Source organism: Falco punctatus, assembly GCF_963210335.1.
Source record: "Falco punctatus genome assembly, chromosome: 4".
In the NCBI taxonomy this organism is placed as follows: domain Eukaryota; kingdom Metazoa; phylum Chordata; class Aves; order Falconiformes; family Falconidae; genus Falco; species Falco punctatus.
In genome coordinates, this window is record NC_137583.1 from 19,432,232 (window position 1) to 19,458,560 (window position 26,329).

Genomic DNA, 26,329 nt, shown 5'->3' on the forward strand with positions numbered 1-26,329 from the left:
AGACCATCCACGTAGTTCAGCCTCCTCTAACCGAGCTAACCTGCCCCAAATTAGGAAATTTTCTGTCTAGTCCCAATACGAGGAAATTTCTACCTAAGGAAGCGATTCATCCGTTCTCATCCTTGGACTGCTCCCCTGGGCAGGCAGGGCCAAAGAGGTCCCACTTTGCTCTCCAGCAGCAGATGGTGGGCCAAATCCTGCACCCCGCTGCTAGGGAACAAATTTGGGAGTAACCTGGGTGCTGGTGCTGCTATGGCACAAAGGAGCCCACCCACCCACCGGAGCCAAGGCCCGGCCTGGCGAAGGCAGTGCCACATCAGCGCTGCTCGGCGCAGGGGCCAGAGCCACGGGCCAGTTTAAAAGCAAGCTGCTGTTTGCAGTTCTGAGGGAAAAAGCAGTCTCGGATACTATTCCCACTCCTGGATCCCCAGGCCCATTTTTGTGGGGTTAAATCACATTTTCCTGTTTTGAGAATGCTTCATTTTCCCTTGTTGCTGTCTGAAAGACCTACAAAAACAAATGGGGAAAACAACTGACTAAACAGGAAACAGTGAAACTTATTACCCACAAAGTGCTGAGAAAAAGGACAAAGTAAACATTTTTTTTTTTTGGTCATTTCTAATACTCTCCGCTAGTGCCCTCGTGGTAAAATATCTTCAGGCAGAAAAGTGATTTTTGGGCTGACGGTGTCTTAACAAAACAGCACAGCGAAGCAATTAACATTTCAGTAACACTTGTGTCCCTGTTGCTCTTCAGTTTTTTGATGTGAAACTGTCATTTTCCTTATTGCCCCTGCAAATTCTGCACAAAGGCAGCTCTTTAAATCCCCTCAGCGTTGTACAATGGTTTAAATTTCACTTCATGGCATGCTTTAAATTACCATTCACATCTTCATTTAATGCATCATTTTATAATGCCAGTGTTACTAGTTAATTTATATATACACAGCAGGATGTGTCAACATTCAGGTGAGTTATGAATATGATTGTGCAGGAGTTATGGAAGACATTTCAGCAAAATTATGGTTCCCTCTAAACATAAAAATATTAATAATGAATCAAACATCCCAGGTAAACAACAAATTTTATATAATTGCACCCCCCATGCTTCCAGATAAATAAATAAATAAAAATGGCAACATTTTTGCTCCACATTCATATTTGATTGATCTTAATAAATTGCCATCTCCTTTCCTAATAAACTGTAATCTCTTGTTTCCGCCACAAAGTAAAATTTATTAGCACACTCTTCTACCAGCAGGTCTGCATCACTCACAGCACAGTGTGCAAATTGTTCCAAGTATGCCTGGGCATTATTCATAATTTATTTTTCTGCCCCAAAGTACACAATATATTGAAAGGTAATCACCACTAACTGTTCTCCGTTACTTTCCTTAATTATGTGAGATAGCATTTGTGTCACGTACAGTAGAGGAAATGCTGCAGTTTCCATTAAAACTCCATTTTTTTTGCCACAGGTTGAAACACAGTGTTCGCACAGAGAAAACCTGCTTAGGACAGGAAAGACTGGAGGTGGTATCTGGTAGGAGATGGCAACACCTCCACTTGAAAAGAACAACCCCTGTCTACCAAAATAACCTACTGGGCATGACAACAGCGATGGCTCCGAGAGGAAAAGTAGGTGTTTTGGCGTGATGATAAAGTTGCCATGGTAAGGAAAAAACCACAGAATGAAACATCAACAAAACAAATGTCAATCAAACCCATTTTTGCCCGTTAAGTATTAACCAGTGAACTCCTGGCCACCCCAGACAGAGCATCTCCCCCTCACTGCCCCTGGGCAGGCAGGTGGGCACTGCTGCCTGGAGCGGCCCCGGAGTCCCTGGCCGTGCATTTCGGGGTGCTTCACCCCCCTGGCCGTGCATTTTGGGGTGCTTTACCCCGGTGTGGGTACAGCTGGTGCGAAATACGGCGTCAGACGCACTGCCCTCTCCTGGCAATCTGCTTCTGTCATCAGGAGACTTCATGCCTCACCTCACCGCAAAGAATCCCATTCTAAAAAACTACACCACAACAACTTAGATACACACTCCCCTATGCATCAATCAAAATAAATCGCATTAAATATGGGCCCCTTTATGCAAAAGCACCTACCAGTCCGTTTCGTACACAGCCCAGGAGCGCCAAGCTATATATTCTGGTTCATCTGTGAGAATAACCTGTATCACCGCTGGGCATCACGCCGGTTTTTACTCACTCTGTTGGGAACGCATGTCGGCGTATTTTCAATAAAACACCTTCTTAGCAGTAATGGGCCACTGTTCTCATTTCAATGGTCCCCAAGGTTTCATGATACAGTATATTTAGCTGGCTCATAGTTCCAAGTTTTCCTCCAACATTCAAAAGCTATTTTTAATATTTTTTTTTAAAGGAGGCAGCCATGGGAAGAGCTTTTGTTCATCTCTTCTTTGGAAAGCGGAAAACAGTTGACTTGGTACATGCAACAAAACAACTCATATTATTTCCTAAAGAGGTGTTTGGGCAATGGCCCTCGTGGTTCGACAGGAACGCACGGAAAAGCTGCAGCGCTGCTGATGCCAGATGGGGAAGGAGCTTGAAAGCGGCGCTGGGATCTCTGCTCCTGCTGGAGCAAGCAGGTGGCACCAGGAATCAAATGCACCTCCAAAATGCCAAAAAGCAGCAGAACAGTGCAATTCCCAAAGCTGGCAAACAATGCTAAAGCCAGGACAACTTCCCGCAGGCAGGAGGACACAGAGGGGCAATCTGAGATGACCTCTGCTCGCCATACCAGACTTGCACAGTATGCTTGCTGCAAAGAACTACCAGGAGGAGTTACTAAAGGATTATTAGCTCAGGTTCCCCTGCATACGGATAAAAAGCGGTTTTGGAAGCAGGGCATGGCGAGGGGGGGCCTCCTTGCAACCACCACACTGTGATGCACACAGGGTGCTTCTCCTCCTCCTCACTGTCTCTGGGTTAGAAGCATCCCCTCATTTAGCCTGGCAGGATGGGAGACGGGAGGGAAGGAGAAGCCGGTGGCATGCTGCAGGGCAGGAGGAGACCCAGCTTTGGCACAGCCAGCCCCTGGCCTTTGGCCATGTCACTCATTTTGAAGCCGCACACCTGGTTTTACATGGACGAGAAACAGCCAGCCGTACAGGCTAAGCAAACACCCCAGCCAGAGGACTTTGCACCCGGGGTCATCCGACCGGCTCAGAGTCCTTTGTGCGGCACTAAGCAGGGCTCACTGTGTGCTTTGGGGTTTTCCTTTGTACTTCCACTCCAGCCATTCACAGCGCAATGCCACGATCCATCACTTTTCCCAAATAAACGGGGCCCAAACTGAACTCAAGACCAGGGTCCTCCCCTCCTGCTTCCCTTCCCCAGGCAAAAGGGGCTCCTGTCTGCCAGCAAGGGTTACGACCCACAGACGTTTCCTATCCAAATCCAGCTGACCCTTATCCCGATCCTTTTCTTCCCCCTAAGCCACAAGAAAAAAAAAGATGCTGAGAGGTAGCAAGTCTCGGAGGCAGGAGGGGATGAGGTGGGGCAGCTGGGACCCACGCCTTCGCTGCCCCCATCATAGCAAAGGGTGAAAAAGCAAATAAAGGAATTTGTCTGGCATCCCTTAAAATGAATTTGCCTTCCTGTAGAAAGAGAAACCCCTCAGATGTGCCTCAAGACCCAGGGCAGGGCTGCTTGGGTTGGAAAAGCACAAACTCACTGCAAAGTGTAAGAACAGAGGAATACTACAAAAATCCACGTCTGTGAGTGAAACCGTTATTTATGCTCTGGAAGGAAATGACAATTCTCTGCCGTTAAATGCAGCCACTTCTCGGGTGGATGGTGGCAGCAACTTCGCCGTACAGAGCTCTGGAGGAATTCAGGACACCTGAGGCACCAAATCCTTCACTCGAATGAAATTGCAGGGTGATTAAGCAGAGAGAATGTAACTATCCAAACTGTAATTTGGCCAGTACAATGGATCTAACACCCCTATTCTTGGGAGGAAAGAAAAATAAGTACTGTATTTGAAGTTCAAAATCTAATTAACTATTTGAGAAAAAGAATTCTGTTTTTAAAAGAAAATTCCTAACAATATAAGGAGAATTAGTGCCAAAGTTTTTGAAGAACCGCATAAAATGGTATGAAAAACGTATGATATTGTAATAATAGGAATGACTGGATTTGCTCAAACGTTCCTTATACCTTATAATACAAGAATAAAATACAGTGTAAATCCTTCTATCTACATAAGTTCCCTGTACAGAAAAATCTCTCCTTTAATAGGTTTACACCTTTAACATGTATTAGTTTGGAAAAGTCCTAGGGTATAATTACCCATCTTGGCTTGGCACATTAATAGCTGTTCCCTCCATTTACTGATTTCTTTTACTGGTCAATTTGCTATTTTACTACGCTGCTCTTACAGCTCAGCTTCCCAGTGGCACTGGCCGGCAGCAGACCCTGTGCCGGGAAGGTGAGATGGTCCGAGCTGGCCACAGGCTGCACGCTGCCTTAGGGAGGTATTTCTGACACCTTCCTCTCAGCCATCTGCACATAAGATGCTCGTCCGGGATGCGGCATTTGCATCCGCATGTGCCAGCGAGCCACAGGTCCCAGGCAGAAGGACCTTTGGGCCCCAGAGAAAACAAGTCAAGCAGGGCTTCTTGCCGCCTTGCTGGCCACATCTCCTCCAGGTCGCTACAGACCGTGCATGTGCCCCACAGAGCCGTGTCTGCAGCTACACAGTCTCCTGGCCCCGCATCCCCACACACTGCTCCCTCCCACTGCCCCCACGCGTTTCCTCCCAAACCCCTCTGCTGCCTTGCACCCCTCAATTCCTCCTTTGCTCCAGGCTTTCTCTGTTGCCCCAAATTCTGCTTTCTGCTCCCCTGGAGCTCCATCCCCATTGCTCCTCCTCGCTGTCCCTCTCCTGATGGCTTGAGCGCCCTGGGGAGATGCTCGCCCGGGACAGGATGCTCACCTAGCTCCACCACATACCTGGGTAAGGACCACTTCCCCATCACAGGGAAGGGACACCCATCATGATCTACCCTCCCAGTCCCCACAGGTTCACTTTGCATCTCTCAGCTCCAGGCTCAAAGGCAAAGCTGGCATTCACTAAGACTCCATCCAGCTTTTACAGGTTTTTCGACAGTTTAAGAGGGTTTTCTTGTGTTATAGCGGAGCCATTCATTTAATGGCTTCTCAGCACTGCCATTATAAACCAGAATTTTTCAGGTGTTTATTACTCAGCTTTAAAAATTGGCTCTATGCTGAAATTTGGCAAACGAAGTGTCAGCCTCGGAGAAAATCTTATTTTTTGCCAATTTTGTAGACTAAAAAAATGACCCCATTTTGGCCTCCATAAAAATGCAGCTTTTGCTGCCTCTGTGACACCGGTGAAGTAACAAGTCAATATTGTAATATTGCCAGCAGAGCTGCAGTGATTTAATGCCTAAAATTGCTTTGAAGGTGAAGAGTGCTATTGAGCTGCTAATTATTAACTATTATTACTGATCCTGCCACATAACAAAGATGCAAACAGAAAACAAAGGGAATAGGAAATGTCACTGGAAAAATGAGGCAGAATTGAAATGAGGGTCCAGCGCTGAAGACGGAGAAGCTGGAAAACAAGGAGCACTGGCAGGGTGGGGCCCTCCAGCCAATGCAAGAAGAACGAACAAACTTAATATGGAAATATTATTTTTCGTTTTCCAGGACGGTATTTCAAACACAAATAAAATACGACTGATACCACGTAGCTCGCTCCACGCCAAAGCTAGCAACAATGCAGGATCAAAATCAGCTCTAAACCAGGCTGAACTGAGGTCAATAGGGACCTCATATTGCTCAGCCGGAGCCAAGAGAAACTTTGCCATTTCTTTCAACATGCAGAAGACAGAGCCTTGAAGGTGCAGAGGACCAGTGACCTCACCTCGTCAGCCTGGCAAGACATACATCAACAGAAAAACGGGCTGAGAATTTCAAAGGGCCCAAAAGGTGTAAGCATCCCCCAAATCTTTGGGATGGTTTCAAATGCCATTTGCACGGGAGCAGCAACACCCGCATCACACATGCCCCAAAATCTGATCTAGGTTTGATCCGACTCGGCTGAACAGAGGGGAAAGTGAGCTATCTCGGCGCTAAACCTCCCAAGCCACTCTGCTGTATTGCCTTCCTAAGGGACTGCGGTTTCATGGGATACAGGTAACAGTGAGTATTTCTTCCTTGGGGGAAGAAATTTCCCTGTGGAGAGTGCCGTGTATCAAAGCAGCTGAGGGAAGTTACTGGGGCTGCTTTAAAACACGGTAAAAAGAAAAAAAAACACAACAATTTATCTTTCAGGAAACTTTCTGCTTGTCTAAGTGGCAGCTATTTAAATACAATTAACAAGCAAATGATTTTAAAATTACAATACATTTAGTAAGGCAGCATCACAAACAATTTGCATCTCATTAAAGCGTTTGAAGCTGCAGAATCAGCCTCCCAAACGGGCTGCACATCAAGCGGGAAACCCAGATGCAGTCATCAGCTTCGGCACCATCCCTCTGCCACCGGACACGTGGGGGGGTGGCTGAGCGGAGGGGCTCAGTGGGCCAGCAGACCCCTGGCTGGGCCAGCCCTGTGGGGAGTTCTGGCCACCACTCGCGGCACAAGGAAGGATGCCACAAGCCAAAGCTTTGCTGGAAGTGGGTGTAAAACGAGGAAGGAAGGAAGGAAGGAAGGAAGGAAAAGGGGGGGGATGCGTGTGCATGTGGGATGGGCACTTTTTAATATACATTTGTGAACAAAGAGTTTAAAGACATTTCAAGCTATTTACTCAGCTATAAATATAATTAAAAGTTTATAGATTATACTGCCACAAACCTGAGATTGCTGCTGGGTTTGGACACATTAATTCCCAGGAGCCTGCTGCAGAACAATCCCATGCCGATGCGTGCAGCAGGAAAAGCCTCAAACAAGTAACAGTTTTAAAAGCTTCCAATTCACTTTCAACTGTGATTTACTGTGGTGGCTCCATTTAACCTGGAGGATGCAGGAGCACTTCCCAGATCACACACCACTTCCCCACATGCCTTTGGCTTCCTTTAGAAAGCCACGCTGCCACACTGAGACCCACTGCCTGGATCACATCCTAGGATGCAGGCTTTGCTGGGCACAGCTTTATATGGGTACCTGGGTGGGCAAAGGCCGCTGTTTTTTTCTCTCAGCGCAGCTCTTGCCATACAAGACCTTCACCTTGTAGCCCACAGAGGGAAGCGACCTGGCAAGGGGCTGGTGCAAAGCTGAAGCCGTTGCTGGTGGGAAAGAAGGAAGGACATGGTAGCTCTACAGGTGATAACATTAACAAATTCCTCGGTGAATGAGGAATGCAGCTAAACCGCCTTAATTTCAATTATCAGAAGGCTTGAAGGCAAGCCTGTCCATGAGAGAGGACGTCCCTGAATAAGTCACTTTTCACAATCAGCCTCCAGCGCTGGCCCTGTCTGCCAACAGCAGTGACTTACGCACCAACCACACCTTTGACCCAAACGCTTGCTCCAAGGTACTTCACGAACTGAAAAGGCACAAACAATACTTTCTCCAAAGTTCAGCGCAAGTTTTGATACAACCTTTTACTTTCTGTGCCTAAAACTGAACAGGCTCTGGCACCGCACGTGACATTTGTTTAACGCTGCGCAGCACAGTTATATACAACGCTGGCAGGAGAGAGCGAGAAAATAGTTTACAATTGAATCTGCAGAGGAAATTTGGGTAAGTTGAATGTAATTATCCATTTGGAAGCCGGCCAAGGGCTGGGACTACTCAAAACCAGGAGGGAAGCTGTAAGAAGCGACCGGTTTAGCTCGTCCTTGGAAAGGCAGCACCTCCGAGCTGCCCTGCCAGCTCTCGCTCGTGCTGCTCGGCAGGGACAGTGGGGCCGGCCACATCTCCCATGCCGCTCCTGCCGGGGGGCTTCGCTGGCACCCGAGGTCCTGTCCCACTGCTGCGAGACCTGTCAGCAGGGAGGGAAGGGGAGGGAAGGCTGGTGGCACTCATGTCCCACAGCCCCTCTGCAAGGTGGGTGGCAGCTTGAGCCAGGGAAGCACAGTAAAAAAAAAGAGAGAGATGGAAAAAAGAACTAATGATAAAAAGAATACTGGTAGAAACAAACCAGTCATCGTCTTGCCAAGGAGTGTGCGTGCAACCAACTGCTGTGGGCGCAGCACACCAGAGAAGTGCCAGAGCCCTCCGGGGGGTTCCCAGGTCTCTCCATCCCTGGTGCCGTCACCGCCAGCACATGTCACCCAAAGCTTCCTGCCCAGAGGTGCCACCGAGTATTGACACAGGCCTCACACGTTTCTTTTTCAGACCTGTGGTTTTGTAGTTTGTCAAAACAGGATACTATTTAAATTTAAAATCTTACGATTTAAACAAGGATGAAATAGTTATTGCTGGGTTTAGCAACCTGACATCAGTCTCTCCTCGTGTCCACACCGCTTTTCGTTTTTAAAAGACCTCTGTCCACGTTTGCCAGCATGCTATCTCTGCGAACCTGGATGCGAAGACAAGTGCCTAAGCAAAACAACGATCACTTTCTATGAATTACTGAACATGTGTAATTCATTTATCTGTAATATTGTGCTAAACTCAGCTCCAATTAAACAAATGAAAACACCTGCTTAGCACACATAGATCTTTCCATACCTCAGGGGAAGACACATCAGTGTGCTCTGTAGTACAATCTGGCTCAGAAGCCTACACTAACAATGCAAAGCTGGGATGTTTTTGGTTTTTTGTTTTTTTTTTTAAATGCACATAGTCAAGGAGATAAAAAAATACAGAGTGAGATTTTGGGGGAAGAGTACTTTTTGTAGCATTTCTATCTTTAGTAGCAGGTGCAGTTCTGTAACATTTAACTGCTCATGGGCACTTGGACCCCAGGGCATGCATCACTCCAGAGAAAAAGGTGGGATAAACTTTAAAACACACGTAACTGGCCCCAGACCTCATGGTAAGGCACCCCAGGTGCCCAAGCAGCAGCAAACAAAGACACAGCATCACAAACATGTTTTGAACCGGCAGAGGGGCATCCCTTTGGGGGTGCCTCGGGAAGGGAGGTGCCACGGGCCCCCTGCCCAGGGCTGGTTTGGGAGCCCTGGGTGCTTTGCTCGGTGCAGCAGCCACCATCAGGAGAGCCTGCAGCCTGCCAGATCCCCTACACTTAACTCATTTCCTATTCTTAACTCAACTGCCTGCAGACAATAAGCTGTCAATCAGATCCCCACAAGAACATTTACAATTATCTTCCCTCTCCCGCACCTCAGCATGGCCCCGTACGAATAGCTCCATCCTAAACCGTTCACACATGAGCCATTTGCAACTCTTCTATTGCTGTAACTGCCCTGACTTGAGAGGCATGTTAGGAAATTGAATTTCCTCGTGTTTTCAAATAAAAGTCCTTTGGTGGTGAAGCACAGAAGCGAAAGAACGGGCCTCCTACAGGTGTGAGGCAAAAGCAACCAGGAATGGAAAAACTGCCCCAGTAATTATTATAGCATCCTGTGCAAGGAATAAGGCTGTTTGCTGCTTTTTTTTTTTTTTTTCAGTTTGCCAGGAAAATCAAAGTTACAAACTGCAAGTGTTTTTCTTTTATTTTTATTTTGTTTTTCTTTCCTTTTTTTTTAAAAAAAAAAAAAAAAAAAAAAGACAGGGTGGTCCCCTTCGCTCACGTCTGCAGAATTAGCAACAAAACACTACCACAATTTTGCAGCTGGCCCTGCTGCTCTGATGTGTCCACAGCCGGGCTCTCCCAGAAGAAATGGGTTTGTTTTTCTTCTGGGTAGACGCAGCTGAGTGAAGGACTCAAAATGAGCACACTTTCCAAGCAACAAGCCCAAGTAAAAAATAACAGTGACGCACATCATCAACATACCTTCCCTTGTAGTGCCAGTTGTGAACAACGTGATTTAAAAATATCTTAACATTTAACATTATATTAATGCTCCTATTCCAGAGAGAAGCTCCTGATACCATGGGGGCACCTTCCTAACACTGCAGCCTGGGAGAGTGCCCAGGATGGGTCCACTCCTAACAGCACCGAAATCCTTGCCATCGCTAAATTAGGGTGAAATCAGTATAGTCGCCATTCACTACACTGTGACTTTACTAATTTTCTGCTCAAGGGTTAGCGTGGTTAACAGCGAGGAGATATTCACTCTCCTATTAACTGATTTGGGCAGAATCTTTGATGGCTGTCAAGCAGAAAGGTAACTACTGCCATTACGGCTTTTTTCCCCTCGCATTTTTAATTCTTGCACAGAATATTTCTACAACCTTTTCTGATGAAAAATAACCTATGTGATATTTCCCCTCTTCTTTAAAATGTTTATCCTGCTCTGAATCTGCAAAGTCTAGTATCATCAATGAAGGTCAAGTTCCAGAGAAGCTAATGGCTCCGCTGTGTGCTCCCACCACTTTGAAAAGACGAACAATAGTCCCTCAAGTGTTGCTGCCGGTGGCACAGCAGCAATTCACGACGGAGGGTTAGAAATCTGAAATTAAAATAAACTGCTTAAGACCTGCAGATAGTGACAGAGATGCAGGAGACTGAAGAAAACGGGACAATCTCTTAACCCAATCAACAAAGTGCTCATTGTTCCAGCTTAAGACAAGTAACGTAGCAATAAACATTGAGCAAAGGAAGTTAACCTGTATCCACAGCCTTTGAATAAACACAAAAGTTAAAAGTAAAATCAGCGCCAGGCCTTTGGCTCTTGCCAATTCATGCTTTACTCCTTCTTGCTTGACCTTGGTTTTACTTTTGGGGATTTTATTTGCCTCCTCTCTTGTTATTCGTACTTTCCTGCATAAACTCCTTATCACACAGTAAAAGGACAAACAGAAGGAGCTAGCGCGCAATTAAACACCACAAACAACAGCTCGGTTGCGTTCTGCAAATCCACCTGGGTGCAGATAACCAGGAAGAAAAGGGCCAGGCAAGATGCTGACCCAGAGCCCCCACAGAGCCGGGGGAGCCCCCCCCTCCTTCCCACACCCTCTCTCCCCACGGGCCACCAGCCGCAGCCCTGCAGCCCTCCTGAGCCACCAAACCCAATGCAATGTTCACCCTGTAGAACTGTGTAGGCAGCACGTGGCATCTCAGGAAGACACAGGCACGTTCATCTCTACTACAAAAGTTTGATCATTCACCTCAAATCTGAGTACGAATAAATGTCTTGGTTGGTTCTCATTTTTCCTGAAGTGGTTTATCAATTCCCATGCCGACACCTCAGCCAGTAACACAGGTTTTCACAGCAAGTATTAATTCTGGCTTCACTTTTAAATCACAATTTCTTCATTTGAGCATTATTATGTTCCATAGAACCAGGCATGAGCATCATGCAAAAGGCATTCTGGTCCACGGTTGTGAATACAGCTGTGTAGGTAGAGGAATTACTTTTTTTTCCCCAAGTAATTTGTACACATTCAAAAATTACAGCTGTCTGCAGTTCTCCTGAAATATCTGCCCTGATGTTTACAAGCCATAAATATAATTTGTCTTTTGTATGGTTCCAACTGGTATATTTGAAAAAAAAAACAACCAACATATATATAGGTGCATTATTTTTATTTATTTTCACACTCAGATTGGCTACTCCCTGGTACATGCTGGCAATTAAGCCTGTTCAACACCAGCAGTAACTTGAGGAACCACTACCCTGAGACAACAGTGGACAAATCTTTGCAAGAGCCAGAAGGGTCTCTCCGACACACCTCACGCATCACTCATCAAGCTGCATCTCACTCTTAGCTGAAGCAGCCATCCCATGAAGACCACATGGAGGCATGGGTTAGAACCCAGCTCATGGTGACAGGTTGCTGCCTTGGCCCGAACAGAGCTCACGTTGGGATGGACATGGAAGGGTCATCAATTATCAATGTGGCCAGTGACTATGGTGACCCATCTTCAACAAACAGGCCTTCATGCATCTATTCTTGCAGGCAAACCCAACAGGATTAAAATTACTAAACCTGCACCATGGCTACGAACCAACTAGCTAGGCTGGTGGTTGGCATCTCCCAACAGGTTTGCTTTGGGTGTTTATCTGGGCTATTAAGAGTTAGCCAAACCAATTCTACTGATTCCCTGCCTACCCACCCCCCAAAAGATAGGAAATTTTTCACAAGTGTTTCTGATTTTGGCCTTTTGCTTCATGACTGTATAGGTAAAACCACAGTTTCTTCTAAAAGTTAACTGAATGGCAGAACACCATTCCCTGGAACAACAAAATCCTTAGGATAGAAATTTTCCACAGCAAATGTGGAAATGTGCACTGCACCTGTACTGACCCCGCTCAAAGCCCAGGACACAAGCCACAAGAGCAGCAAATGCACAAAACCAAACGCGTGCCCAAGAAATCGCAGCAGGCTTGTTCACTGCCGCTGGGAAACCACAACTCATCACCTTGGTACTACTGGAGTGACTTCGGTGTAGAACTGACTTGAAATAAAAATCAGAGGTAGGAAGCTATACCCATCTCAGTGGGACCCCTCCACTGCAGCATACTCCTGGATGGTTGCTTGCTTAAACCCAGAACAAACCGTGCCCAAACTGTTTAACCTCATGCCGCAACCCATCCAAGAGGTCCATGGGGCTGCACAGATGTGTTGTAAAAGGCTCAATGTTGAGATATGTCACAGGTTAATAACTTAAAAACATATCAAGGTATTATTTGAATCCGTATTGCTTAAAAAAAAAGCCAAAATGACAGAACAAAAGGCAAGAAAGCATTGAGTTTTGCTAATGAAAGGTCCAACACCCTCAATCCATGAGCTTCACTGCATTAGTTACTCAGTGCATGCTGGCAGATGATATGAGCCAGGGAGCTGGAACACGACTCCCATGATGTAACATGATGTGGGACAATTTTCTGAGGGGCAAACAGTACCAAGCTACGGCATCGGTGGCATCGGTGGCCTCGACAGCTCTAGCACGGGCACTGCTGCCTCCTCGCACCGCTCTGATGCCCATCGCTAGCTGAGCTCCTCCTGTCGCCTCCCCGCCTCACTTCAAAATGCAATTTCAAAACTTTCTCAGCTAGACACACTAAAACCCAGGATGTAGATTTTCCAATTAGTCTCTGTTTAAACATCTGTTGGTAGACTGCATTTAACATTAGTTATTTGAGCAAAGCGCAATTTGATTAGGCTGTCTGAAACAGAGCCAAAGTCTGCAAAATAATAGCTCAATTAAATTTTGTTTTGCTTTCATTTGTCTTATACTTTCCTGAGTGTGATACAGTTGCATATAATCAAGTAAACTAATTCCTTTCAAAATGAGAGATTTCAGTGCCTTTTCCATCTCCGCTCAAAGTTTATTTAATAATCTATTCCATCTTCTCCATGCTTCATCGAACTTCATCCTGACACAAAGTACATTTCTTTCTTGTGCCTTCAGTCTACTTTAATTTTCTAGGCTTTCGAAGACTTGAGATTACGCGCCATTAATGTTACACCTTAAATAGATTAGTAATTTATAAAAGGCAGATTACACTTATCAAGAAAATAAAAACATTTCAGCAATGCAACAGCCTTTTCTTTGCACGCACCACAAAGTATTTTGCCAACCTGACGACACAGCTGTAAAACTGTCAAGCTCCAAAGCCACATCCAAGCAGCATTTCCAATTGTTTCTCTGGGTTTAGTTTCTACTTATTCTGTTATGTTGCACTTGTTGCCCTGAAACTTCAATATTAGCTCTAGAGATTTAAACACATGAGGCAAACAGCTGCTCTCCTCCACTCAGGCGAACTAGATCAAAATGCCTTCTATTTCTCTCCTTCCCCCCCCCCCCCTTTATTTTTTTAAACAAATTGCTGTAACTCAAGTATTTCTGGCAAAGTTGACAGTTTAAGGGCAAAACTCTGCTCTGTGATCATCACTGCAGATTCCTCCGGTGCATGCTCCTCTTGGTCAGTGCATGAGCAACACCAGAGCTTCCCCACTCTGACTAAAGAAACTTTGCCTTGAGGTTTAAAAAAAAAAAAAAATCACAGTAACGTAGCTGCTATGTAGATGTGTATATGATTGAAATTGAAACATTAAACATTTAAACATGAACTTCTTTCACACTTCTGTTAAAAGAAAAAAAAAAAGAAGCAGGCATTCTTCGAGAGAAGCGATTTATGGGAGGAGGGTTTTGATACACAGTACTTTTTCTTTAGTGTTTTTTTAACATATTTGTTGCAAAGTGTGAACACAAAGGGACAAGCTGAAATAGGTATCTGGCAGGCTCTTCCCCAGCGCGTGCTGCTGGAAGCCACAAGTACTACTGCAGTTGTTAAAAATCTGTTTTTTTGATGCAGGAAGGTGAGGGGCTGCTCCAGCAGCGGTCCTGCCCTGCCTGCCCTGCCCCGGGCAGTGCTCCAAAACACTCTTGCACCAAACCAGCCTCAAAAACGAGGGGCAGCTGAAGTGTGGAAGTTCAAAATGGGATATGTACGTCCTATTTAAAATGTAGAGAGCTACTAAATATGACAACCATCTGATGTATGAAAATTATTCACAACCAAAAACAGACAGTCTGGAAATAGCTGGGATGACTTCATTTAGACAGAATTACCCAAATCTGTTTCTAATATACACAGTACACATAATAAATTTTTACAATATGACAAGGAAAACAAACTTAATAAAAGTTCCTGATCTTTTGTTACACAAGCAAGCTATAGCCATGATATGTTTATAATATTTTGCCCATGATATCACAGCTAAGTAACAAAAGCTAAGCAACACAGAAAACAGTCACAAGGTATGACTTCACCTCGCGACTCCCATAACGACATCGCTGTGCGCATCGCCCCAGCGTGCCACCTTCCCCAGCTACAGCCCGCGCTCCACAAGTACTCGCCGTGGCGCTTTTGACTAATAGTTCCCCTTTCTCCTTCTCCCAGGCACCCTCTGCCTTGGGAAGCTGCGGATCTCTGTGACGAGGGTTTGTTTTTTTCCAGCTACACCAGGACTCATCTGAACGGTAAGAGATTTTTAGCCTGTTTCCTTCACTCCTGGTTATTTGACAAGTGCTTGAAAACCCTGTTATAAACAATCTCTGTAGGAAAACAGATGATGTCTTACGATCACAGAAGGTAATTTTTTCAAGAACCCAACTTTTTGAGCATTTCCCAGATGCACCGCGTCAATCTTCCTGCGTTTGACTATCTCAGCTGGTTTTCCAGCCCGGGCGTTTCGCCAGGCGGGCCGGACTGCCCCTCATTGTCACTTCTGTTCGATGGCACTTGCACCCACTGCTGTTATTCCAGGCTTCAGGAAATTTTCTAACCACTGGACAGGCTCCAGCGCCGCGCACTAATAAGTTGCAGATTGCGGCACTCTAAGTGTGTGCGTGCACGCGTGTGTCAGATCAGGGCCACGGTTTGTAGGGGAGAGGGGGGGAAACAGTAGTTCAAAAATGCTGCCTACTCAAATTGACAGAAAAGCGACCCCTGCACTTCATCAGAAATTCCTGCAGACTGACAAAATAAAGGAGTTTGCTTTTATCACACACAGTAAGACTCATATGGAAAAATGGAAACACTACATCACTCGACCTTAGGTTGCCCCCTTTTCAACCACAGATGAATATTATGTATAAAAATTGTAAATCAATTTGAGATGTATTAAAGGAGATTCTCTTTTTCTGTATTAAAGGTAATACCTTTTAATCTCTAGATTTATTTTGTAATGTCAAGTAAATGAGAAAGACTTAATTTCCGTAACTGAATTTTGTTACTCCTAAGTCTATTTAAGCATCTCTGCGTGGTGTTCACATAATTTCCTACACTTTGCTTGCATCAGGAAATAATGAGCAAGCATCACTTACCCAACACTGAGTCACAAATATTTGCCTACATTAACAGAGCATTAAAAGCCATTTTAAACAACTTAAGGAAATTGTGCTAGCCTTTGAACTGTGATTCACTATGATGAGAAATTAAGAAACTTTTCTAAAGGCAAAAAAACCATCCACCACAACCTCCCTGTAATATCATTAGGTCCTAGAGCAGATTTTTCTCTTACTTATCCCTACACAATAGATTTCTTTGCTTAATGAAACTGTTTCTGAAATTTTCCTACACTTGGTGTTTGGTACTTTGAAATTTCAATCTTTTCACATCCTTGAACTCTCATCATTTTTTTCCAGACTGTGTCAATAAAATTGATTACTTGCAGTTCTGAACTCTGTTCTGCACATGGAAATAAAACAATTTGTTTTAAAGTATTTTTTGAAGAAAGCAGAACTTGGCAATCGTATCTACAAGATCAAAAAAAAAAAAAAAAAAAAAAAGTAGTAAAAAAGATGGGGACAAACCAAGCAAACAAGCCTTCCCCACAAAATGCAAAACAAAAAGAAACCTCTCCAGCAAACAAAAGAGAAGCAACGTCCTGATTTTATCACGGTAGCAATGCGAGCTAAATTCCCAACATACACATCATCAACCTCACCGTTGTTCTCCTGATTGATATATCTCCCTGTCGGATATAAATGATCTTTTCAGATCATTAATATGTTCATTACTTTGTTATCAATTCTAGCTTGCTGTACTTAAACCGCTCCGTCCTGTAGCTGAAGAGCGCCTCGACAGCACTGGTGTAACCACATACGTAAGGACCCCTGACTACCTGGTTGTTGAGATGCCTCATACCTACAACCGATCTGTTGCTTTTACAAGTTTAATCTCGGTATTAAGGAGCTGATTGTGGAACCATGTCGCTATAACATCTTCAATCCAGCTGTACATCATATAAACCGCTATAGGAGGGGGCAGTCTCCCATGATTCCTAGCAGCAGTGCATACCTTTAACTCCCTAATCTGTAATACTACAAAATACTGCTCTCATTTCTTCCCAAGCACAAGTGGACTACCAGCAAGGGTCCAACAGTGTTATTCCTAATTACCTTTTTTTCACTCTTGATCCTGTGGTGCTCATAATTAGTTACCTGGGGCTGCAATCCAATTTGAAGTGATGACAAGAAAGTGATCCATGAAAAAGTAATAAGTTAAATCCAATTTCAGCCTTCCTCTAATTAAATGCACATGGAACTAATGACTCAAACCCTACCATTTCAGTGATAATGGTAATTAGCGAGGTGGGAGTCACTCTCTTTTTTCAACACTGTAGGTGTAAACCACAAGGTAAAATGGCAGGAGCACTCTTAATTACATGTGTCATTTTGTCAGCAGTTTACACATTTCTGACCAGTCAGGAAGGTTTCATTTGTTTTCCCCCTCCCCAAGGTGGGTAGCGCACAGCCGGACTCGGGCACCGCCAGCCCCACGGCCTCGCTCCTAACCTGGCCAGAAATCTCCTTTTTTAAACCCCTCTTCTCTCCACGCTTAATGTCAAAGCAGAAAACCTGCTAGAAAATTACACTCGGGGCGCTCTAACAGGACACAGGGCTGGAAGTGAGGGATCCTGGCTTCTACTTCCAGTTTTCCCCCTCTGGACTGAGTTCTTTATAAGGTGCAGATGCCAAACTCCCAAACACCCCGGCGGGAGCCGCACAGCTCAGTGCCACCAAAGCGCTCTGACCCTGGGCGAGCCACTTCGTATCTCTCTGCTGGGTTTTACACCGCTATAAAATGAGAACGATCATATTTGCTGACAGTACCTCACACTGCCAGCTCTCCCAATATAGTGGTATTTTCCTAGGAGCCATGTTTTTTTGGAATCGTGTAACTGCAGGACAATCACAGCCTTTTTTCCAGGACAAACAACTGCGTTTGTCACCTTTCTGCTCAGTCTGAAGAGATGGAAACACTGAAGCCTAAAGGCTTCCAAAAAAAAAAAAAAAAAAAAATGAAAGGGCAGCAAAAAAAAGGCTCACAGATTTCGCTGAAAAAAAAACCCCTAGTATCAAAATTTTCAAGCTGACCATGTAATTTTGAGGGCTTGACTCAGATTTTGTTCCGCCTGTGGGGTGGATGGTATCTGCATGCCACAGGCATATTCCAAGAACTGACTAACACCTATAACTGGGCTTTGGGATGAAAAATAAAAGAGCTATGGGCCCTTTGGTAGAAACCAGCAAAACTCAACTCTGTGTCATTTCCAAAGTCAAAAATAAAAAATGAAGGCTTCGAGGGAAATGTTCAGAGGCAAGCTATTTCAGCCATGCAGAAGTGAAATCTCAACCCACCCAACTAGAATCGGTGGCAAAACTCCCGTTGGCTTGACTGAGGCCAAATTCAGATCAATTCCCGTGTTTAAGAGCGAAGCAGAGACATATGCATACAAATAGAATAAACACACTTGCAAATTCACTTCCCCTTCCAAATTATCTGCTGAGATACAGTTTCTCTACTAACTGTTAAATTTACCGCTATGTAAAAAAGGTACACTGCATGTAAAACCTGAGACCACGTAACCCGGTACTTGTGTGCTCCGAGCGAAACAGAGAATATCCTTCCCTTCACCTCTCAGTGTTTATTACGTTGTCCAACTAATGATTTCTAATTTCATAAAAAACAGTAATAATTGCCCCCAACATCAAGCTACACTGATTTTTTTCCTCTTGCCCTCTTCTATTTCTCAAGATACTGGAAAGAATTACGAAGATAATATAGCATGCAAATTAAATTCTACAAAAGCCCAGCCAAAAGGCTGCTTTAAAAAGCAGCGGTATGCAAAGGCGAGGACAGCTCTGTCCTCTCAGCCTCCCCCAGGCTCACCCTGAAAACTTAAGCCCAACCCAAAATTCTTTTCTTGGCTGTGACTTAAAGGGAAGATTTATCTTCTGTTTTGTCAACCGAAAACAAAAGTTTCCATCTCGGTCATTTCATTATTTCTTCTCTCCAAACACACGCAGGTTAACTATCATACAACAAACCTCACTTAATCACATAAAAAAGTCACAAGATGGGTTTCAGTTGCGAGATACTGACTAGGGACACCCTAAATCTGTTTTCAGTCCGGTATTCAACTTTCAGCTCAACCTAACACACAACATTTACGTCCTTAAAAAAAAAATTATATTTTTAGTATTGCCAAAACACACATGCACTTTTACTTTCTTGGGAGAAAAATGTGTCTCTTGATTTGTTTCCAATCTCTGTGCTCTTGCCAGCAACTAAAATGCTTGAAGAACCAAAATGAATAATCGTTAAGAGCATCAGCAATTAAAGCTGCAAATTTTAATCAATATATCTATTAATACAAAGATATATTTATCTTGGCCAGGAAAAATGTGCACATTTTCAAAATCCTAAGCATACCTGGCTTGTTTAAATTATTTGTTTCACAGACTCAAGGAAATCCAATGTCTATGGCAAATATATTATCAAACATGCTTTAGTCTTTTCTCACTTCCAGTAATTTTTCTGGGGCTAATATTTTTTATATTCTTTTCCCAACTGCTGGTTACTAAATCCATTCCTTAACTTTCAATTTTCTTTCGTTTGTGTCATCAGGCTGTGAAACCGGAGGTCACTGCCAAATATAAAGCACGGCAGTGTGAGATAGGCTCAAAATGTGAGTCATCGTGTATTTGGAGATTATTTTTTTTTTTCAGCTATCAGCAGAGCACATCTCCACCCCTGTGTCCAAGTTCTTATACACTAAATATCTCAAAATTTGCTAAAAGCAGGTCTCCAGGTAGAGTTATCAAGGTCAAGAGACCCCAAAGATGATCACTGGAGCCCAGTGTCATGTAAACGTTCCTGAAAGCACCGTGGCCACGGGATGCTGGGATGTGTTGAAGTACCACGGCTATTTAATCAGTGAATAAAGAAGGAATATAGAAAATTATCCACGAGGTGGTAAGAGATTAGCTACACTGTGTATCCTAGATTAATTTTCCACCTCTGTCTGTGGCAGTAGGGTTCATGTGACAAAGCCTGCCAGCCAGCATTGCAGTGCTGAGTCTGAGATGGAGGGAGCTCTTCCAGCCCCGCACAGGACCGCACCAGCCTCCAGTTCCCGGGCAGGCAAAGCCACGGAGCATCTTAACAAGGAAAACTAGCACACGGGGCAAATGGCATCCCTTCAGCCCCATTTCATGAAAACACAGCTCCCCAGTGCTTGTGTTTGGGACCTTGTCGCCAGTGCCCTCGCCAAGCACAGCAGATGTCAGCAATGCCTCCGGTATCCTTGTCATACATGAAGTCTGTTTGTCAGGAAAAAAACATGTAACTGCTAACCACTGTGGCTACTGAATGAGACATCTATATTTATAAACGAAGTGCAAAGATGACTCGGTTCATTATTTAAGCAAAGCTTCGAAAAACAGGCGCATTTCCACCATCCTCGACATTTATTCTATGTACTGCCAGCAACGGGCATTGCCTCGTCAGTGTGGCACTGTCCGACTTCAGGGGGGGTGGGGGATGCTTGTGTGGGTGCAGTTTCACTCAAAAATTCTACTTCCAGCACCACCGCTGCCTTTCAGCAACAGATTTTCATTGCAGGGATGTGCTCGGGGTCTGTTATATTCAAGAGGACTTCCAGTATGTTTAAGACTGCAGAAGCACCAGGAGTGAGGAGGGGAGAAAAAAAAAAAAAAAAAAAAAAAAAAGAACTGGGCAGTCATTTGAATCAGTGAGTGACAGGCTGGGCCAGCTCTCTGTATACATTAATAAATTAGAATTTTAATTGTGTCTCTGACTGCCGGAGCTGCTCTAGTACTTTAATACGTACCAACAATTGGCTATGTTATGGAATCCGCGATGTGGCCTTCACTGTTGACCTCTGCAACACAATTCCCAGTCTGACTACGGAAACTGTTTGGTTTGATCCTTTCAACTTATTTGAATCCTGACAAATAAGCTCACAGCTGAAAGGTCAACACAGTCATATTTCATCCTCTGGAGCTATTCTTAAGACATCTGCACAACAAAGCACTTCTTTTAGTACCTGACACTGGACCTAGCCAGCACAATCTCTCATTAAAAATGTCCCCAGTGGAAGAGTCTATTAAAAGGCATATGGATCAGCTATGGATTTACCAAATAAAATATTTTTGAAAGCATTAATGTAACGCTTTGGATTATGGTGCTCTACGCTGCCAATAAAACGTATATTTGCCCAATGACAAAATGCTTCATACTTTCCAAAAGAATAATAGCTCAGCTATAAAGCACGAGGTGTTGTCCAGCAGCCTCAGCACAGGGGTGGGAGCCAGGAACTCATGAATCTTAATCCCACCTCTAAACCCACTTCCCTCTGTGATCCTAAGCAAGACACTTAACCTGCTTCCCTCAGTTTCCCAGTCCAGAACTGGGATAATGCTACTTACTTATCAGACTTTCCTTCTGGGGATGTTTTGGAGATTAGTATTTGCAAAATGCTTTGAAGATGAAATCACTACACAAAAGCTAGAAATTGTCCACGCTGGGCCAAGGGCTGCAGCTAATAGCTATTCCTCGCTCAAGCACAACTCCTCTTGAAGTCCTCGTCAGCTTTATTTGGGTAAAGAACCGCAGGATCAGGTCCTCTCACTTTACCGTCAAGGCCTTTAGTGATGTTGGCTTTACCTTCCATATTCTACTACATATTTAAAGAATCTAGGATCCGTATTTTTGGAGGAAAATAATCTGAAGCACATATAAAAGGCAAGAGAAGCAGCAATGCTGTCAGGGAACTCATGGTGATAGTATATCAAACTAAAAAAAAAAAAAATTAGAAAGAGCAAAACAGACATGAGTTTGACAACGTGCTATGACAACAAGCAGAAAAAAAAAAAAAAAGAAGAAAAAAAAAAACCCGGAAAGAATTTGGGGCTACAGAGGCTGAAGCATCAGATATAGAAGAACTAGATAAGATAAATGTCCCAGCTACAGGGCTTTGCGCGACTGCAGCTGAACTGCTGTGTTCAGTAACTTATTATCCAAAATACAGTGGCACGCTGCAATTGCAAAGAGAGCAATACTAAAAGCAATAACCAGCTGCAAACCAGCAAAGTGGTCAAGGGTCTAGAAGTGCCGGTTTACGAAATACCAAAATACATAAGGAACTAGATACATATAATTTGCCAAAACTGGCAAGTACATGTTAGTATCTCAGATGTTTGAGGAGTGTGAACATGAGGCAAGGCAAGGGACTGACTCAGTATTTATACAAGCAGTATTACTTGGAGCAAGAGGATGGAATTAAAGTGGAAAGTTCCTGAGCATGTGCTTTGTTATGGAAAACCATCTGAAGGAAAATAATAGTGGTCCCACCACCACTTGGGATTTCTAACACTAGAATAGAAAAAAAAAAGGAATAAAAAAAAGAAGAAAATGTGACACATGACCTAATAGGTCTTTCTTGTTTTTAACTCCTGTGATTTATCCCACAAGACTAACAGAATGTACTCCAAAGCCACCTATGTGTGCATACATCTTCTGTTTGGGAATGCTATATTGGTTTTAGCTTCCTGAATTCATAACAGCACAAAGCCCGGTAATATTTAGATTTTATTTCTGAAGATGTCCATAAATCAGCAGACAATAAAAGGGGAAAAAACGCACCGATGATATGATATCCTAGTATTTCCCAATATCCTTGACACAGCAAATCAACGGTTTGAGTGAACACAGACTACAAATGGAAGAGCAATCAAACAGAAATGTTAATGGAAATCTCCTATGCACACTGACACAATAACAATAGCTATTCCATTTTGCCATGATCCAACCCTACCAGACACTAATAAAAGCAGACGCTTATGATTTGTAAGCAAGCCATGGGTGGGATTTTCAAGAGCACCTAGCACCAGTCCTCATGCCACTCACACCAACCACAGCTGCTCTGTGGACTTCACTGGAAGGAAGCTCCTGAAGGTCCCATCCCAACCTTCACAAGTAAGACGCATTAATTCAGCTTTTACAAGCCCCAGCCCCTCATGCAGGCACACAGGCTCCCCTTACCTGCAGGGCTGGCTGTTTGTCATTCCTCTTCGGAGACTTTAATCCACCAACTTGTTGCTGCTGCTGCTGCTGCTGTTGCTGCTGCTGCTGCTGTTGCAGTAGAAGCTGCCGTGCCACCTGGAGAGCCTGCGTGGAAAGAGGTTTGGAAGTTGAGTTTACAGCAGGCAGGGCATGGGGAGCTACACACACGGCATGGGGTCAAGGCACCCCCTGGTCACCGGGTACTGCTCCACTCCCGAAGGACCTCCATCGAGGAAAGCGTTGGGTCCTGTGAAACAACCCAACTGAGCACTTGCACGCAACGGGGCGATATCCCACTGCTGCGTTTCCTATTTTGACTATGGGAACCATAGTCAAAAACCCTGCAGCAGCTGGTGTTCAGCTCCAGGATGGGAACCTTGAGTAACCAAAGGGATCGCGGTGGCCAGCACCGCACAGCTATTTTTACCCCAGCCTGGAGCAGCCCATAGTCCTCCTTGCTGCCGGGTAGGCTCATGCGCTAATGGCTTTTGTGCTCCTCTTCTCCAGTGGCTCAGGTCAGGTTTACAGAAGAGGGTGGTCATATATCACCATCTGCTGTCCTGAACGCCAGAGAAAGTCAGGGAACTTTCTGGAAGGCTACGGTGGAAGAGGAGAGCCAGCAGCAGGCAAAGCCAAGCCCAGTCCCAGAAGTACCATGATGAAGGTGGAGGAAGCTGTGAGGAGCTGGAATGAAAGCAGGAAAGAGCAGGGACAGCATCTCACCCTGCCACAATCACCAAGAGCTTGTGACGGAGCAGCAGCAGGGACTCGGACCAGACCGGGCAAAGCAGTGAACAGTGAGGCCTTACAGGATGGAGGGGCAAGAGCCATGATCCTGAAAGTGCAAGCAGAGCATCACATGGTGGGGGATTATTACAAAATTCTGTGCAAAGCAAGGGACAAGCACCCCTGGACGCTGGAGGCAGTCGCTCTGCGAGGCCCGGTATCTCCATCAGGTGGGGAAAAGAAAGCAAGAGATGAGACAGGGGAGAAAGAAGGACACGGAGCAAATCCCTGTCCTGGCTCCCTCCGGGCTCCCCAGCGAGGGGACTGCAAGGATGATCCCTGCGAGACAGGCTGTGGCACAGCTGAGGCTCTGCTGGCGAGGCCCGATCCCGCTGCTCCTGGAGGATTCACCAGCACCGGACTCGGGCCTTCTTGGTCTCCTTGGAGACGTTCAGTACATGTGTAGGTGGAAAAGTGGGAAGGCTGAAGACTTCATTAATGTAAAACAAGAAAAATAGTCCCTTTGCAAGATGCCTACATGGAAGGAGGGAAAAAGCCTTCCCCACTCCTACTGTGTATGCTCTCTGAGTGATTTAATTAATACCTATTTAATTAAGGAGTCAGATACGCTTCAGGTTTCACTTGCTTCTCCAAGTTGCAAAGTGTTTCATCTCAGCACAGAACTGCCAGGAAAGGTTTGACACCAAAAGCTGCAAACTCGCATCAGCCACCTCCCAGTAAAACCTTGTTATTTTATGGGTTAGACCCATCTTTTGACTTTTGAAGGGTCATTCAGCAGCCCAAGGGGGGTGGTGAAGAACCACCGCTGATAGCCAGCACACCAGGGCAAGCAGGGAGGAAAGACCTTACCAGGCTCTGGCAACGAGCTCTCCTTTCAATTTAATAACAAGTCTCCACTGGATCAGAAAAACTCTGTAAGGGTGGATGTGATTTCCAACAGAGCTTGGTGCAATGAAGGTAGAATCAGATTTTGCATTTCAAGCTGGTTGGAGCTCAGCGCACCCACAGCATCTCTGAAACAGCCCATGTCCCCGTGAGGGGTGTGAGGAGCTGCTGGGCACAGGCATGCACCAGGGCAGGCACACATCTGTGCTCCCCTCCACGCAACCACTCCGCCATCGGTTCAGCATCAAGAACCAGGAGACCCTACAGCCTACCAATTAATCCAATGCAACAAAGGAAACCTTTATGCAGAAAGTGCCAAGTACGGTTTAAAAAAAAAAAATGTTATTTTTATTGAATTAGCTTATTTAGCTGTTAAAGCATCTTCAAGGGTGGGCAGAGGCAGCAGAAATAAACCCTACAAGACTTAAGGGGATGGGCAACAAATACTCACCTACTTAACAGGGGTGTTGTATGGCTTATTTAATTAATGAATACTTGTAAAGCACTCCGAGTTGCTCAGACAAGAAGCGCTATACAGTACAAGCGCAACATATTATTATATATTATTAAGACTGGCTCTGCAGAAGAATAATTCCAGGTAAATGTGCAATCAAATGATCATTTTAGTTCCCAGTAATTAGATTCAATAGGCCAAAAAAACCACAGAAGCCTTTCTTTAATCATACACTAAACAATCAGAACATCCCTAACCTTTCAAGCTACAGCCTTTTTGAATAAAACATCATCAACTTATAGATATTATTCCAAAAAGAACCAGTCACCATATGTGTTGTCTCTTTGAAATACAGTTGCTATAGCAGACCCTGCATGCATTTCATGTGATATGATCATATTCTATCCGTTCTGGCAGCTGAGAGGTTGCACAATTAAATCGGCTGCCAGAAATTTTTGAAGATTCCCAGAACAAGTAGCCGCGCAAGAAATGCCTGCTTGCTGCTCAAGCTGGCCACGAAGCCCTGTGCAGCTCGGGGGGGGTGGCCACTCCACCATGAGCCCTTCCCACAGCTGACCCCATGCCGATGCAGATCTCTGCCTTCGGGGTCAGGCTCGCAATGGCAAGGCTCGGAGGGAGCGGAGCAAAGCAAAGCAAAGAGCTCTCTCTATCCCTGCTCCAGTCCCACCTGCACCGCACACACATCCCCGCACACCCACCCTCGCGCAGGCTCTCCACTCCAGGTGACACCTCCACCACCGGCTCCGTATCTGGCTGGCACTTGTCCTGGCGCTGAGACCCGGTGGGACCAGCGATGGGGACAGGGAGGGACCAGCACAGAGGGTGGAGCAGGGGTGGGAAGGAAAGGATTGAAAAGAATGAGAGTAACAAATGAGTTGGCTGGAGGGAGCATCACAGGTACGAGGAGCTGGGATGGACAGGAGCAGCAAAGGGAGAAACACGGAGGGGCAGGCACAGGTGAGCTGATGGCAAGCTGACAGCTCAGGGGATTGCAGCCTGAAATGGCCTTTCCCATCTCTCTTCTCTCAAGATTTCGCTCTTCCGCTTATAAATAACTGACAGCAATAAAAGCTAAGCATCAGATGAGCTTGGGTTTAAGATGTGGAAGGTTGTTTATAGCTCAGATCTGGCTCTTACTGAACATCTGCATCAAGCAGTTACTGCGTCCTTGGTGGTATAGTGAACCCAGAGACCCCAAGTCCCTCTGCCTTCCTATGTTTCCCTGCTCAGCCTGTCCTCACTCCCACCTCCGACCAAGCACTACCCTGCCATTTCAAAGTCTCATCTGCACTCCTTACACATGACGGGATGTGCAGAGAAACGAT

General features: G+C 45.1%; 1 protein-coding gene across 17 annotated transcripts in view; it reads right to left on the bottom strand.

Annotated features, from left to right (window-relative positions):
- Positions 1 to 26,329, bottom strand: part of FOXP1 (forkhead box P1) — a 387,112-nt gene that overhangs the window by 86,959 nt on the left and 273,824 nt on the right. For all 17 annotated transcript variants that reach the window (XM_080382599.1, XM_080382595.1, XM_080382597.1 and 14 more), the window contains one exon: positions 22,877 to 23,002. In XM_080382599.1, the coding sequence (XP_080238725.1) occupies positions 22,877 to 23,002 (126 nt within the window). The remainder of the gene's footprint in view (positions 1 to 22,876; positions 23,003 to 26,329) is intronic.